This window comes from Oryza sativa, chromosome 12 (assembly GCF_034140825.1).
Source record: "Oryza sativa Japonica Group chromosome 12, ASM3414082v1".
Taxonomy (NCBI): domain Eukaryota; kingdom Viridiplantae; phylum Streptophyta; class Magnoliopsida; order Poales; family Poaceae; genus Oryza; species Oryza sativa.
In genome coordinates this window covers 22,018,956-22,035,524 of record NC_089046.1, presented here as the reverse complement: position 1 = coordinate 22,035,524, position 16,569 = coordinate 22,018,956, and the positions used below count along the sequence as shown (strand labels likewise).

General features: G+C 50.6%; 3 protein-coding genes across 3 annotated transcripts; all 3 read right to left on the bottom strand.

Moving 5' to 3' along the window:
• LOC136354598 (uncharacterized) lies at positions 1-7,100 on the bottom strand. The gene is made up of 4 exons (XM_066306096.1): positions 7,036-7,100; positions 2,938-4,067; positions 2,277-2,386; positions 1-245 (listed from the first exon to the last, which is right to left on the bottom strand). The coding sequence occupies exons 1-3, from the start codon at positions 7,098-7,100 to the stop codon at positions 2,379-2,381; spliced, it is 1,203 nt and encodes a 400-aa protein (XP_066162193.1). The 3' UTR covers positions 1-245; positions 2,277-2,378.
• A 2,344-nt stretch (positions 7,101-9,444) lies between these two features.
• On the bottom strand, positions 9,445-13,470 carry LOC136354597 (proline-rich receptor-like protein kinase PERK14). The gene is made up of 3 exons (XM_066306095.1): positions 13,454-13,470; positions 10,106-11,235; positions 9,445-9,554 (listed from the first exon to the last, which is right to left on the bottom strand). The coding sequence occupies exons 1-3, from the start codon at positions 13,468-13,470 to the stop codon at positions 9,547-9,549; spliced, it is 1,155 nt and encodes a 384-aa protein (XP_066162192.1). The 3' UTR covers positions 9,445-9,546.
• A 665-nt stretch (positions 13,471-14,135) lies between these two features.
• On the bottom strand, positions 14,136-16,243 carry LOC107279611 (uncharacterized). Its single transcript, XM_026021912.2, has 3 exons — positions 14,714-16,243; positions 14,550-14,648; positions 14,136-14,450 (listed from the first exon to the last, which is right to left on the bottom strand). The coding sequence occupies exons 1-3, from the start codon at positions 16,195-16,197 to the stop codon at positions 14,363-14,365; spliced, it is 1,671 nt and encodes a 556-aa protein (XP_025877697.2). The 5' UTR covers positions 16,198-16,243; the 3' UTR covers positions 14,136-14,362.
• Positions 16,244-16,569: the final 326 nt, after the last annotated feature.

The window sequence follows — 16,569 nt, the reverse complement described above, 5'->3', positions numbered from 1 at the left end:
TAGGGTGAACAAGGTAATAATAACAATAACAATAATAATAAGGTCATAACAAAGGTAAATAGGCATGGCTAAATAAAACAGTGATAACGCGGGAATTTAAATAAAGCGATAATGCAATAATTTAAATCAACATAATTTTATAAACTGGGATTCAATATGATCAAGATGATGTGTCTTGCCTTGCTCGTTTTCCCACTCGACGGCTTCGACTTCCACGAAGAGCGGATCCTCCGAAGCTGCAGCGTCTACACGACCAACGGAAAAGAAAAAGGCTTTAACACTAAATAACTCCACATAACAGCAGAAACAAAGCACAAAAATGGGTTCTTTACATCTTAAGGAAAAATTAGAGACTTGAACGGTCCAATTCCGAGTTCAAATGACCAAGATATGGCCATTTGAAGTTTATATGCTCTTTAAATGGATATTTGCGAATTTCTTCATTTAATTTTCAATTAAAAATCGGATTATTGCGTCAGCCGAGGGGCGGGCGCGCGGACCGGGTCCACGGGAAGTGGGGCCCACGCGTCAGCCGCTCGGTCCACGGTGGACCGGGCGCACGCGGCTGGCGGCGGTCAGCGCCGTGGGTCCCGCGCGTCAGCCGCACCCGCGGGCGCGGGCGGCTGACGGCCGGGCCCACTTGGCAGCCGCGAGGGCGCGCCCGAGGGCGGCCTCGCCGGCACGGCCGACGGGAGGAGGACGCGCACCCGCGCCCCGATGGTCGCCGCCGGCGACCAACGGTGTCGCGACCGGGAAAATTGCCTTTTCCCGAACGCTAGTGTATTAATCCCCGTCCCAGGAAAAGCCGGGGTACACCACACAAACATGATATAAAAGACACATCTTTATTATATCGATAATATTTACATTATTACAAAGGCACTTAAGGCCTGACAAGCAAAAATAAACAGCAGCGGACTAGCGGCCTACGGCTCCATCTTCACAGGCGCTCAACTGGGGTATAAGCCAGGACTCCACCTAAGACATCTTCTCCAAAGCTTCTCTTACTGAAGGGGGAAAAGATTGAGCAAGAATGAGTACAACCACAGTACTCAGCAAGCCACACCGGAGATGCATAATTAATGCAAGGGAGGTACAAGGGAATAATAATATAGGGATTAAGTTTTGCAGTAAGCAGCATTTAAAAGTCACTTAGTTGCCCAAAGCCATTTTGTAAAGACGATCCTGGAGCTACACAGTATTATTAAACAAGGCCGTGAACCATCACGAACCTGCCTTAACCCAAGGCCTACGATGATTCGGACCGAACTGGCAACCCGACCTGGGTCCCAGCTCGTCCCAAGCCAACCCAGGCCAACCATTCCATATTTTAGTTGTTGAGCAAATTTTAAGAATTAAAACACTGACTTGGGTACATTGCTCGGCTTGCCCATATCCGAGGGCTCGGCTATTCGAATAGATTTACTCTGATCAGAGGTGTACATCTTTACCCACAAGACACATCTTTATTCCGCATTCCATGGCCTTGGAACCCGTCGTAAAGATGTGACATAGTTTCCAACCCATCCTAGCCTTAGACAAGAGTACCGACCCAATCCTACCTACGGCCGGGATACCCGGGACAGGCAGGCAGAACTGAGCCCCTAGCATTGGGCACCAACCCTCCGCCGTATGACATCTCGACTACCGGGCCGCAGCTCGTGTAGCCTTCATTTGCCCTGGAGAATGTCCATCGACGCCCGACTTCATCCATCTCCAATCCGTGTACTTTTGTTTATGACTAGACTGAGCCACAAACTAAGCCTTACCCATTAGACATGTGGAAGTACGGTAGTGCTTTGCAACAGAGGCCCGAGCTTTAGTCCTTATAGTGGCCGGGGTGCTACTTCCCATAACTGGCATGCACCCAAACCCCACCGAAAACAGGTTTTAGGGGTTTTGAAAGAGGAAGAGAGGTGTATGTCCAATTCCACCATAGTCCAACAATTCCACAGTGTCCAAATGATATGAGAATTCCCAAAGTCTAAAGTTATAAAACCACCTAATGTTGCCTAATTATTCAGCGAAGCATCTACCTAAATTTATACTAGTGGAACCATGAATAGAGTACCCACTAGTTGGGGTTTTTATTTTCCTAGGGTGAACAAGGTAATAATAACAATAACAATAATAATAAGGTCATAACAAAGGTAAATAAGCATGGCTAAATAAAACAGTGATAACGCGGGAATTTAAACAAAGCGATAATGCAATAATTTAAATCAAAATAATTTTATAAACTGGGATTCAATATGCTCAAGGATGATGTGACTTGCCTTGCTCAGAGAGAACGGCTTTCCGAACCTTCGGCGACGACCACGAACCACGCTTCGGGAACCTCCGGAACGACGAAAGCTACGCGAAGCACACAAGCAAAGCTACAAGCCTATAAAGAAGCAATAACAACACATAAAAAGAAAGCACAGGGTTCTTTAGGTTATAACAAACATTAAGAGACTTGAACGGGTCGATTCAGAGTTCGTATGACCAAGATATGATCATCCGAAGTTTAATGCTGTTACATGGAGATTTGCGGATTATTATAATTAAGCTTTGCATTTATAAAACATGTGTAAGCGCTAGCCTGGAAAAGACAGGAAGGCTGCGCCGTTGACATGCGGACCCCACATGTCAACCTAAAGGACCGCGGTAGACCGGATACACAGAGACGGTCCACGGGTCGACGGAAGCGGACCCCGTGTGTCAACCGAGGCGAGTGGCCAACAAACGGACTCCACTAGACACCACACGGCCTGCACACGTGGAAACCACGCGGCTACCGAGCGGGCACACTAACACGGACACTACACGGTCACCACCCGCACACGTGAACGACTACCGACACCGGTACACGGGTACCGGGGCCGACAACCGCACAACGGGCACGGGCGACACCGAAAGGACGAGGACGGGGCAGCGAGGGAGAGGGAACCTTACCACCACGCGACGAGGCGTGGGAACGACAACGACGAACGGGCGCGGCGGAGACCGACGGGCACAACGGAGACGAACGGCGAGGGGACGGCTTCGGCGGCGATCCTTGGACGAAGGCGAGCTGCGGCCGGCACGAGGCTTGACGACGCGGAGCCGAGGACGAACACGAGGACGGGGCTGCAGCGACTCGCTTGACGAACGCGGACGACGGACGAGAACGGCTTGACGGAGGGACGAACGCCACGACGATCGGGAACGACGAGAGGACGAGGGCGACGACGACGACCGGGACCGGCGAGGAGGCGACGAGGACAGCCGGCAGCGGCTGCACGGGGACGAGGACGACGAGGACCACGCCGCTACGATGCCGACGACGGAGGCGGCGCCGCGAGACGACGAGCCGGGCGACCGACGGGACGTCGACGACGAGAACGGTCGGAGATGACGATGAAGGCAGGCAGCAGCGGCTGAGAGGAGGAGGGGACAGCGTGGAACACGCCGCTACGACGTTGGTGAAGGTGGTGGTGCAGCGGGGCGACGAGCCGACGAGGAGGAAGGAGAGGCCGGCGCGGAGACGACGGCGTTCCGGCGAAGTTCGGGCGAGGAGGAGGTGATGCCGGGGATGAGAGCGGCGTCGTGGAGCCGAGGAAGGTGGTGGCGACGTCGGCCGGCACTCCGGGGACGTGGCAGAGGCGGCCGGAGGCGGAGAAGTGGTGGCGACGCCACTGGACGCCGGTGAGGACGCGTCTCCGGTGCTTTCCCCGCGAAACGGAGGGCCGACCGAGGGAGAGGGGGCAGCTGCGAGGCCGAGGGAGAAGACGGCGCGGCCGGGCGGCGCTCGGGCGAGGAGAGGAAGGCGGCTGGAGGTGGCCGGCGCGAAGGAAGGAGGAGGGCGACGGCGGGAACGTAGTTCCGGGGGTCTCCTCGCGAAACGGAGGGCAGGCCGGCGTGGAGGAGGTGGCGGCGACGCTGGAGGAGGCGATGGCGCGGCCGGACGACGCTCCGGCGAGGCGGGAGAGGCGGCTGGAGGCCGGCCGGCAACGTGGGAGAGAGAGGGCGACGGTGGGGAGGTGGCTAGAGACCACGGGAGAGCTCGGGAAGAGGCTAAAACGGTAGAACGTAAAGAGGGGGTTCTATTTTATATGAGAGAAGAGGGAGCCGGCCACGGGGGAGGTTGGAACGGCGGCGATAAAGGCGGCCGGCGGCCATGGTTGGTGACCGGAGAAAATGCGGGCGTTCCCGGCGATTGGGGACACGATTCAAGGGGGAAATTGGGGGGAATTGAAGAGGATTCAATGGGGATTAATTCCCCCCAATCAATTTGGAAAGAAGGGCATTGATTCGCGCGGATTTGAGGGAGGAAGGGTGTAGGGTTTCACGGGAAGAGAGAGAGGTGGCCGGGCGGAGGAGGAAGAAGGCGTCGGCGGCCTGACGCGTGGGCCCCACGCGGGGCGCGCGGTCAGCGCGCGCACGTGCGCGCTCGGGCGGGAGGGCGCCGCTCGGGTTGGGCCGGGCGGCCGGCCCAGGAGGGGGGGGGAGGGGGAGGCGGCGTGGGCCGGGCGGCTGGGCCGAGGCAGGCCGGGAGGAAGGAGGGGGGGGGAAAAGGAGGCAGCCCGGGAGAGAGAGGGGGGGAAAGGGAGCTGGGCCGAGGGGAGGAGGCCCAAGAGGAGGGAGAGAAGGAGAGGGAGAGAAAGAGAGGGAGGAGGGAAGGACTTCGGGCTGGGCTTGGCCCAAAGGAGGAAGAGAGATTATTTTTAGGTTTTTCTTTTTAATAAACTTTGTTAATTGTTGTTGTTGTTTAATAATTATTTCCGGTGCTCTGAAAATTCAAGTAAAATTTGAGGGCTCCTTTTAGACCAAGGAGAATTTAACAAAAATTCTCCGGGCCACATTGGAATTTTTCTTGTACGTATTTTAGTGTTTGCCAATTTCTTTTCGAATTTTAATTAATTCTATTATTCCTTTTAGAAAATGATTTTTATTTCGGGATGAATTTATCAGGACGTGACAAATCCACCCCCCTTACAAGAATCTCGTCCCCGAGATTCGAGGAGGCTAGCAAGAAGATAGGTTGGGCGGTCTTCTCTTCTTGTCTGACTTCTTCCGCTCTGTCTTCTATAACAAACTTGCCTAACAAAACTTCTCCACTCTGGACTGCTTGGCTCGATATCCTGTTGCAGATGGAATCTTCTCTTCACCTGACTTGTCCCTGGTTGAACTTTTAGCTGACTTCGACTGGGTTGCGGCACTTGAAGATGGGGCTTCAGTTCCAGAACTTCGCATAGTTCATATCTTTGGGGTCAACCTCATACAAGTTACCCACTTCATGTCATGCGTCGAGATCAGCTCGTCATTACTAAGATACCATGCTTGTCATCATTTAGCATTCAAAGTATTCCTTTACACATTCAGCCCTGACGTATTCTTTTTAGATTTCTCTTATCAATCACCTTTCGACCTACTTCTTGGTTCGATAATAAACACCTTTGCTGGTATCTTCTATCAATCACCTCTTAAACTTTGTCCACCAGGTACTCTTCACTCCGAGAGTTGTGGATGCTTCTGGTGACGATGAGGTCCTTTGGCTTGCTGCCTTTCAGTGAAACCTTGAAGTGTTTCGCCAAAAGCTATACTAACTGTCATTGCCTTTGATCCGAAAAGGACTCATCTGTAACTCTTAGTCCAAACAAATGTCTCTTTGGTTAATCACTTGATTTTTCTTTTCCATCCTCAGGTTGGTTATTAGCTCGAGGTTAGAATATAGTTCCTCTGGCACGAGACCCTAGGTCTCCTTTGTCAGTAAACAATTATACACATGATCACATATCCGCATCTTCCAAAAGAATCCTCTTAGAACTTGTTTTTATTACCAATTTTTCCCATATTACATGAATACGAGGCACTGCCTTAAACAAAAAGGGACGGTGCTTAACATCGGTACATTGCATCCTCAACATGAATCATCCATAAGCATAGCAAGCTCACTGTTTATAGACATGAATATATTTATTTGTTACAGGATTGCTGCAAACTTTCGATTACGGTGATAAGTAGCGAACTGAAGATCACAAACGTGGATACATAGCTGGCATTGTTCTAGTGACTGCATCCTTGATTGGTTTTGTGATGATGTGATAGGACTGCATAATGCTATCATTCACAGGAGAAGCTCCCTTCTGATTGCTGGTTGAAGCGAATAACGGTCTTCTGCTTGGTATCGCCCTCCGGAGGTTGATTGCCCTTGGCTCGGCCTGGAGTAGGTCGGGGAGAGACACAACTTCTTCCATCGACGACAATTCTTTGCTGGGGCTGAAAGTGAGCATTGACACCTTGTGGTAATGCACTCGCTGGAGTTGAAGCTGTTGCAGCGCGGGCCATAGGACTGCTTTGGGATGCATGGATGACAATTCGCTGAGGAGCAAGCTTCTGATTGCAGGGAGTTGCGTGGACTGACGTGCTGGCAGCTATGTTTCTCGGTTTTGGGCACTTGTCGGCGAAATGACCCATTCCTTGACAATTGAAGCAACAGATGTCTTCCCGGACTCGGCATTTTCTTTTCTCATTTCGATTCCTCTGTCCTGGCACTGGAGTTAGGCTGAAACGGTAATCTTGGCGAGGATTTGTGTTGCCTTGATGCTTCTCTCCGTTGGAACTGGCGGGTTGGTTGGCCATCTTCTTCGTCAGCAGAAAACTGAATTGACAATCTTTTGGTACATGATCAGTTCCTTCACAAAAGAAACAAGTGATCCTGCTCGTTGGACACCTGTCGGGTGGATGGTCTTCCTCACAATGAACGCATGTAGTGGCACACGAGCTGGCAACATGACCGACTTCTCCACAACGAGAGCATGCCTTACGTTCCATTTCATCTTCATCATCTGAGGAGACTTGATCTGAATCTTCACTATCAGACACTCTACCTCCACTAGCTAAAAGATGCTCGGTCAACTGTGGTGCACCTCGGAAGGTATTTCTTCTCTGACGTCTTGTCATTCCTGGTGGAGGCCATTCTGTGCTGGTAATGATCATCTTACGGACTTCATCTTCGGTTCGCATTGGTGTTTTTCTTTTCTGCTGAGGACGCTCCCTTGCATAGTGCACTTGCTCATCACACGTAAAGCAAATGTTACTTGCTTCTTTTGGGTCAACATGGGGCACGTCACCATGAGTCCTTCGGGATGCTGGCGGCATGCTGACTGGTGGTGTGAGTGCTTGGACTGCCTCCAACTGCACTTGAGGTTGTATTTGACTCAGGTTCAGAATTGGCGTCTGATGCTGCTGTAGTATCTCTATAAGCAATCGGTTCTGGTTAATCAGGTGTTGGACCAGTGTCACACAACTGGTGTCTGGTGCTTCATTCACTCGGGAGCTTGAGGTACCAATGTCCTGACTTCTGACCTTATTGCCTTTCTCATTGCCAGCCATCTGTTGCAAAGGTTTGGAGAGGGAGAGAGGGAAAACAAAGGGGAGAGACAGATTAGAAACTAAGGATAGGACCTTAAAGGAACTAACTCTTCTTGCTGATGTGTTGTTTGTTTCACTTATTCTGCAAGTTGATTAAGCAAACAACCTAGCATGGTTACATCACAACCCACCGATGCAAACCACGCGCTACACACACAAGCAAGGAAACACACGACAAACGAAACACTAGAGGGTGGCTTAGGTTCTGCGACGGGTTCTCCAAGATCTTCACTCCTGCTTCACAGCTGGCTTCACTGCTTCCTTCGCTTCGCTAGCGGATCCTGCAGTCTTCCGGAGCTTCGGCAAACAACTGACGACATCTTCTTCTTCGCAAAGCTGACCATCTAGTACTTAGTTGAAATCCGAAGAAAGAAAAGAGTAAACCTTTTGCAAGTAGCATTAGGGGAAGGAGAAAAAGAGGAACTTTCGCAAATAATTTTATTTATAAAATATGTCCTTAGGTTTTATCCATTTGGCTTATCCTACAGTCGAGATGGCTCTGATACCAGCTTGTCGCGACCGGGAAAATTGCCTTTTCCCGAACGCTAGTGTATTAATCCCCGTCCCAGGAAAAGCCGGGGTACACCACACAAACATGATATAAAAGACACATCTTTATTATATCGATAATATTTACATTATTACAAAGGCACTTAAGGCCTGACAAGCAAAAATAAACAGCAGCGGACTAGCGGCCTACGGCTCCATCTTCACAGGCGCTCAACTGGGGTATAAGCCAGGACTCCACCTAAGACATCTTCTCCAAAGCTTCTCTTACTGAAGGGGGAAAAGATTGAGCAAGAATGAGTACAACCACAGTACTCAGCAAGCCACACCGGAGATGCATAATTAATGCAAGGGAGGTACAAGGGAATAATAATATAGGGATTAAGTTTTGCAGTAAGCAGCATTTAAAAGTCACTTAGTTGCCCAAAGCCATTTTGTAAAGACGATCCTGGAGCTACACAGTATTATTAAACAAGGCCGTGAACCATCACGAACCTGCCTTAACCCAAGGCCTACGATGATTCGGACCGAACTGGCAACCCGACCTGGGTCCCAGCTCGTCCCAAGCCAACCCAGGCCAACCATTCCATATTTTAGTTGTTGAGCAAATTTTAAGAATTAAAACACTGACTTGGGTACATTGCTCGGCTTGCCCATATCCGAGGGCTCGGCTATTCGAATAGATTTACTCTGATCAGAGGTGTACATCTTTACCCACAAGACACATCTTTATTCCGCATTCCATGGCCTTGGAACCCGTCGTAAAGATGTGACATAGTTTCCAACCCATCCTAGCCTTAGACAAGAGTACCGACCCAATCCTACCTACGGCCGGGATACCCGGGACAGGCAGGCAGAACTGAGCCCCTAGCATTGGGCACCAACCCTCCGCCGTATGACATCTCGACTACCGGGCCGCAGCTCGTGTAGCCTTCATTTGCCCTGGAGAATGTCCATCGACGCCCGACTTCATCCATCTCCAATCCGTGTACTTTTGTTTATGACTAGACTGAGCCACAAACTAAGCCTTACCCATTAGACATGTGGAAGTACGGTAGTGCTTTGCAACAGAGGCCCGAGCTTTAGTCCTTATAGTGGCCGGGGTGCTACTTCCCATAACTGGCATGCACCCAAACCCCACCGAAAACAGGTTTTAGGGGTTTTGAAAGAGGAAGAGAGGTGTATGTCCAATTCCACCATAGTCCAACAATTCCACAGTGTCCAAATGATATGAGAATTCCCAAAGTCTAAAGTTATAAAACCACCTAATGTTGCCTAATTATTCAGCGAAGCATCTACCTAAATTTATACTAGTGGAACCATGAATAGAGTACCCACTAGTTGGGGTTTTTATTTTCCTAGGGTGAACAAGGTAATAATAACAATAACAATAATAATAAGGTCATAACAAAGGTAAATAGGCATGGCTAAATAAAACAGTGATAACGCGGGAATTTAAACAAAGCGATAATGCAATAATTTAAATCAAAATAATTTTATAAACTGGGATTCAATATGCTCAAGGATGATGTGACTTGCCTTGCTCAGAGAGAACGGCTTTCCGAACCTTCGGCGACGACCACGAACCACGCTTCGGGAACCTCCGGAACGACGAAAGCTACGCGAAGCACACAAGCAAAGCTACAAGCCTATAAAGAAGCAATAACAACACATAAAAAGAAAGCACAGGGTTCTTTAGGTTATAACAAACATTAAGAGACTTGAACGGGTCGATTCAGAGTTCGTATGACCAAGATATGATCATCCGAAGTTTAATGCTGTTACATGGAGATTTGCGGATTATTATAATTAAGCTTTGCATTTATAAAACATGTGTAAGCGCTAGCCTGGAAAAGACAGGAAGGCTGCGCCGTTGACATGCGGACCCCACATGTCAACCTAAAGGACCGCGGTAGACCGGATACACAGAGACGGTCCACGGGTCGACGGAAGCGGACCCCGTGTGTCAACCGAGGCGAGTGGCCAACAAACGGACTCCACTAGACACCACACGGCCTGCACACGTGGAAACCACGCGGCTACCGAGCGGGCACACTAACACGGACACTACACGGTCACCACCCGCACACGTGAACGACTACCGACACCGGTACACGGGTACCGGGGCCGACAACCGCACAACGGGCACGGGCGACACCGAAAGGACGAGGACGGGGCAGCGAGGGAGAGGGAACCTTACCACCACGCGACGAGGCGTGGGAACGACAACGACGAACGGGCGCGGCGGAGACCGACGGGCACAACGGAGACGAACGGCGAGGGGACGGCTTCGGCGGCGATCCTTGGACGAAGGCGAGCTGCGGCCGGCACGAGGCTTGACGACGCGGAGCCGAGGACGAACACGAGGACGGGGCTGCAGCGACTCGCTTGACGAACGCGGACGACGGACGAGAACGGCTTGACGGAGGGACGAACGCCACGACGATCGGGAACGACGAGAGGACGAGGGCGACGACGACGACCGGGACCGGCGAGGAGGCGACGAGGACAGCCGGCAGCGGCTGCACGGGGACGAGGACGACGAGGACCACGCCGCTACGATGCCGACGACGGAGGCGGCGCCGCGAGACGACGAGCCGGGCGACCGACGGGACGTCGACGACGAGAACGGTCGGAGATGACGATGAAGGCAGGCAGCAGCGGCTGAGAGGAGGAGGGGACAGCGTGGAACACGCCGCTACGACGTTGGTGAAGGTGGTGGTGCAGCGGGGCGACGAGCCGACGAGGAGGAAGGAGAGGCCGGCGCGGAGACGACGGCGTTCCGGCGAAGTTCGGGCGAGGAGGAGGTGATGCCGGGGATGAGAGCGGCGTCGTGGAGCCGAGGAAGGTGGTGGCGACGTCGGCCGGCACTCCGGGGACGTGGCAGAGGCGGCCGGAGGCGGAGAAGTGGTGGCGACGCCACTGGACGCCGGTGAGGACGCGTCTCCGGTGCTTTCCCCGCGAAACGGAGGGCCGACCGAGGGAGAGGGGGCAGCTGCGAGGCCGAGGGAGAAGACGGCGCGGCCGGGCGGCGCTCGGGCGAGGAGAGGAAGGCGGCTGGAGGTGGCCGGCGCGAAGGAAGGAGGAGGGCGACGGCGGGAACGTAGTTCCGGGGGTCTCCTCGCGAAACGGAGGGCAGGCCGGCGTGGAGGAGGTGGCGGCGACGCTGGAGGAGGCGATGGCGCGGCCGGACGACGCTCCGGCGAGGCGGGAGAGGCGGCTGGAGGCCGGCCGGCAACGTGGGAGAGAGAGGGCGACGGTGGGGAGGTGGCTAGAGACCACGGGAGAGCTCGGGAAGAGGCTAAAACGGTAGAACGTAAAGAGGGGGTTCTATTTTATATGAGAGAAGAGGGAGCCGGCCACGGGGGAGGTTGGAACGGCGGCGATAAAGGCGGCCGGCGGCCATGGTTGGTGACCGGAGAAAATGCGGGCGTTCCCGGCGATTGGGGACACGATTCAAGGGGGAAATTGGGGGGAATTGAAGAGGATTCAATGGGGATTAATTCCCCCCAATCAATTTGGAAAGAAGGGCATTGATTCGCGCGGATTTGAGGGAGGAAGGGTGTAGGGTTTCACGGGAAGAGAGAGAGGTGGCCGGGCGGAGGAGGAAGAAGGCGTCGGCGGCCTGACGCGTGGGCCCCACGCGGGGCGCGCGGTCAGCGCGCGCACGTGCGCGCTCGGGCGGGAGGGCGCCGCTCGGGTTGGGCCGGGCGGCCGGCCCAGGAGGGGGGGGGAGGGGGAGGCGGCTTGGGCCGGGCGGCTGGGCCGAGGCAGGCCGGGAGGAAGGAGGGGGGGGGAAAAGGAGGCAGCCCGGGAGAGAGAGGGGGGGGAAAGGGAGCTGGGCCGAGGGGAGGAGGCCCAAGAGGAGGGAGAGAAGGAGAGGGAGAGAAAGAGAGGGAGGAGGGAAGGACTTCGGGCTGGGCTTGGCCCAAAGGAGGAAGAGAGATTATTTTTAGGTTTTTCTTTTTAATAAACTTTGTTAATTGTTGTTGTTGTTTAATAATTATTTCCGGTGCTCTGAAAATTCAAGTAAAATTTGAGGGCTCCTTTTAGACCAAGGAGAATTTAACAAAAATTCTCCGGGCCACATTGGAATTTTTCTTGTACGTATTTTAGTGTTTGCCAATTTCTTTTCGAATTTTAATTAATTCTATTATTCCTTTTAGAAAATGATTTTTATTTCGGGATGAATTTATCAGGACGTGACAAACGGCGCGGCGGAGTGGCACCCGAGAGAGAGGAGGGAAGGGGGAAGCGAACGGAACGGTCTTCGGCTCACCCCGGGACAACGACGACGACGAAAACGGTGGACGGAGCGGAAGAAGACGGCGGCGCGGCTCGGGATGACGATGGTGACGGCGCTCCGACGGTCGGCGGGCGAAGCGGAGCGGCGGACGGGGTCGGCGGCAACACGGCGAAGCGGATGGAGGGGTCGCCGAGTCGGGAGGAAGTCCGGAGCGGCGGCGGCGGCGGAACGGAGCTCGGCGGCGACGGCGGAGAGAGAGGAGCACGGCGCGAGCACGATTCCGACGGCGAGAGCGAGCGGCGAGCAGCGGAAACGGAAGAGCGGAGCTCGGGGAGCAATTATATAGCACCGAGAGGGGGAGAACGCGGCCGGAGAGGAAGGAAACGGGCGCGGGGATCTCGGCCGCCATTGATTGCGCCGGCGACGAATGCGGGCACGATTCGAACGAATCCGAGGGAGAGAGAGAGGGGAAAACGAGGGAAACGGGAGAGGGAATCACGGGGAGTGATTCCCCTCTCTTTAATGCGCGCGGGGACGGCGGGAGCGGCGGGATTCGCGGCGGCGGCGGCGCTAGGGCACGGGCGCGGCGGCGGGCGCGGCGGGAGGAGGGCGATGACAGGTGGGCCCCACCTGTCAGCGAGAGTGGCGGGCGGGCCCGCCTGTCAGCGGCGCGCGCGCGCGCGGGGAGCCGATGGGCCGCGGGAGAGGAGAGAGAGAGGGAGGGAGAAGTGGGCCGAGCCGGCCCAAGAGGAAAGGGGGGGGAAAAAAGAACTTCTTTTAGGGTTTTCTTTTTATAAAACCTTTTTAACTTTGTTTATTTCTTTTCAATTATTATTTGTGCTCTGAAAATTCCACTAAAATTTATTTAAGCATTTTAGGCTTTTAGGAAATATACAAAAATCCTCCAAGCCTCATTTGACTTTTATCTTTGCACATTTTAATTGTTGGAGGCTTTCACATGAATTTTAATTATTCTTTGCACGATTTCGAGGATAGATTTTAGAGTCGATTTGGGACGCGACAACACACAACTTTTCAGTTACATCGTACCAATTTCAACCCAAACTTCCAACTTTGGAAGGAACTAAACACAGCCTAAAACGAAGTGAATTAGCGCCAGCAGATTTAGTAATGTGCCAGGAAAAATTGGTACAAGAAGCCGTGGATACACTTCTTGATAGTGGGTCCCGCGGGCAACCAAAGAGGGATGGTCACAATAAAGTATACGAATCACTTCTAGATGTAATTGAAGGTAAAGAGGGGAGGTTTCGCGAAACTCTGCTTGGGAAACGGGTCGATTACTCGAGGCGTTTTGTCATTGTTGTGGGTCCTTCACTTTCATTACATCAATGTGGGTTACCTCTAGAGATAGCAATAAAGCTTTTTCAGCTATTTGTAATTTGCGATTTAATCACGAAACGTGCTACTTCTAATGTTAAGATTGCTAAAAGAAAATTTTGGGAAAAGGAACCATTGTATGGGAAATACTTCAAGAAGTTATAAGGGGACATCCTGTACCGTTGAATAGAGCATCTACCCTGCATAGATTAGGCATATAGGCTTTCCAACCCACTTTAATAGAGGGGCGTACTATTTGTTTATACCCATTAAATAATAATAGAAGCACATAGAAAAGCTCCTTAATTAAGTCTTTATTTATCGCGCGTACGCTTCTTAGATGGTTAAAAAAAGGGTCAATTGCATATTTGCCACTGGATTGAACAGGTATTGTGGATCTACCACTAAAAAAACTGTAATTGCAAATTTGCCATTAAAAACAGTTTGAACCCAACATAACTGCCACTGGACTCACAGCTTAGACTAACACCGTTATATGGCTGGTTTTCATGAAAATTAGGACAAGAATGCCCCTGCCCATGAAATTGTAATATTGACAGCATTTTGGCATCAATAAAACACCATTTGAGACAACAAGCAAGAGAACATAGTCAACTAGCGTCATTCTGGCATGAACACGGTAACATAATCAAACTAAATGACAATAGTTGAGGTTCACATCATATGATTCATCCTCACATCCAAAAGACAACTACATCTGACTAATTCAACCAACACAGTTAGAGGTTTACATCATATGATTCATCCTCACATCCAAAAGACAACTACATCTGATAGTAGTGTTCTACATCATATCAATTTGATAGGACAACATGGTCCAGACCATTAGAACCTTCCCAAAAGACAACCGCATCAAATGGATGCCGCAACAGAACCTTTCTTCTCCTTCCCCTTCCCTCTTGCTCTTGGTGGTCTTGTTGACACATCATTTGCATTGCCACTGCAACAACAATTCTATAAGTCAGTACCTAAATCTGAATACAAGATGCAAATAGATTGCAAATGAGGATGGAATTAACTAGTAAGAAATACTAATTACATGGATGATCCAGTAGTATTTTTTTTGTTTGACCTAGGTGTTGCACCAGGAGTATTGCTTCCTTGATCTGAGGATGGTGTTGATGAAGATGACCTTTTCCTGTATAAAATCTGGAGTGAGCAGCCAATTTACAAATGAAAGGAAAAAAAAAAGATGACAAGTACCTTTTGCTAGCTATAGGTCCTCCCTGACATGTCTTTGCAAAGTGGCCTTTGTCACCACATTCAGGGCATGTCCTCTTCTTTCTACAGCCAGACTCATCTGAAGCTTTAATCCTGTGTGTCCTAGGCCTTCCAGGCTTTCTCCTCAACTTTGGCCTCATCAATTTGAAACCAGGATCTACAAATGTCCACATATTCTTTGATGTCATTGGGTTCCATATCCCAGCATATGTTTGCCTCAATCTTTGCACTGAATAGCACTCATCCACATAGCCATTCATGTCAGGAAACCTTAGAGAGCCTATGAATGCCAATGCATGGTTACAAGGTTTCCCACTTACTTGCCAGGCTCTACAAGAGCATGTATGAGCCTTTAGGTTCACTGCATGCCTCCATACCACTCCCTTATTGGACACCACAGAAACTTCAGCTAAATCATCGCAATTACTCCTTACCACATTGTAATCTTTTAGATTCTTGCTCTGTTCATTCAGTGTCTTAATAATAGATGGAATTATTCTTCCTTCCATTTTGCTTGCAAGTTGGCTCCTCAAGTGAAATTTGTCAATTATCATTTGCCTAAGTGTGTCAAATAAGTCCACTATGTGTAATTCCTTGATCTTCATCACCCAATTGTTGAATGACTCAGAAAGATTGTTGTTGATGTAGTCCACCTTTGAAAGCTCTGAGAATTTGCTCCTACTCCAAAAAAATGGGTGATTGGTTTTTAAATATGCAATAGCTTCAGGAGATTTCTCAGCAATCTTGTTCATGTGATAGTTGTACTGCTGGCTGGTGTAGCACTTAGCAGCAGGCCACATGTTTTCACCAAAAAGTGGTCCATGGTACTGCTTCTTGAAGTTCTTCCACAGGTGTCGCATGCACTCTCGGTGCTCAGCAGTTGGATAGACATCACTAACAGCTCTCTCTAGTCCTTTCCCAGCATCTGTGCTGATGGCTAGCCCAGGAGGATTACCAATAGCATTCTTCAAGTTCTGCACGAACCATGTCCAACTCTCCGTTGTCTCAGCTTCTATCACACCAAATGCAACAGGAAAAAGCCAGTTGTTTCCATCTATTGCAACAGCAGCTGCCAGCTGTCCTCTATGCTTCCCTGTCAAGTGTGTTGAGTCCATTGCAATATATGGCCTACAACCTTGTAGGAAGCCATCAATGCAAGGTTTCAGAGCTATGAACAGCCGCCTGAAGCATACTTGGTCTTCATGAATCTCGGTATCAATATCGACAATACTTCCAGGTTGTGCCTTCAAAAGCTCCTCTCTAAAAGTGGGCAGCAATGCAAAGCTGTCTTCCCACTTCCCAAATATCTTCTCAAGGGCCTTCTCTTTGCCTCTAAAAACTTTGTCATATCCTATTGTAAATTTGTACTTCTTCTCTAGCTTGACCTTCAATGCACTAGCTCCTAGAGTTGGAGTCTCCTTCAGCCAATCTATAACTCTTTCAGCAACCCAGCTATTTGTTGCCATGGCAGCCCCAGTCTTATTTATGGAACAACAATTGTGGGCAGGCCTATTTACCTTGACCTGCACATATAACAATGTAATTATCAGCTTTTTATGCATCAAATTTAACCATGAAATGATAAAATAATTAACTGAACATTTCAGCACAAATTTACCTTGCAGCCATAGTATTTCTTACTTGTAGAGGCATGAAACCTCCATTTACAACCCTGCTCTTTTTTCTTGCAAAAAGCTCTGAATCTATGCTTGTCCTTTTTCTCAGTTTCAAAAGAATAGTCATAGATTATAGCATGGTGTGTAACAGCTTCCTTGCAAGTAGTAGTATCTGCGAACACCTCTCCTTCATCAATACATGGGTTATCAAAATCATATGCA

Excerpts from the sequence above, each read along its gene's own strand:
- LOC107279611 (XM_026021912.2), bottom strand. The coding sequence starts at position 16,197 with ATGGCAACAAATAGCTGGGTTGCTGAAAGAGTTATAGATTGGCTGAAG. Across the intron at positions 14,649-14,713 it reads GGACCTATAGCTAGCAAAAG|GAAAAGGTCATCTTCATCAA; the intron begins GTACTTGTCATC and ends GATTTTATACAG. Across the intron at positions 14,451-14,549 it reads AATACTACTGGATCATCCAT|TGGCAATGCAAATGATGTGT; the intron begins GTAATTAGTATT and ends TTGTTGTTGCAG.
- LOC136354598 (XM_066306096.1), bottom strand. The coding sequence starts at position 7,100 with ATGGTGACGTGCCCCATGTTGACCCAAAAGAAGCAAGTAACATTTGCT. Across the intron at positions 4,068-7,035 it reads GCTTTACGTGTGATGAGCAA|AACCCCCTCTTTACGTTCTA; the intron begins GTGCACTATGCA and ends CATATAAAATAG.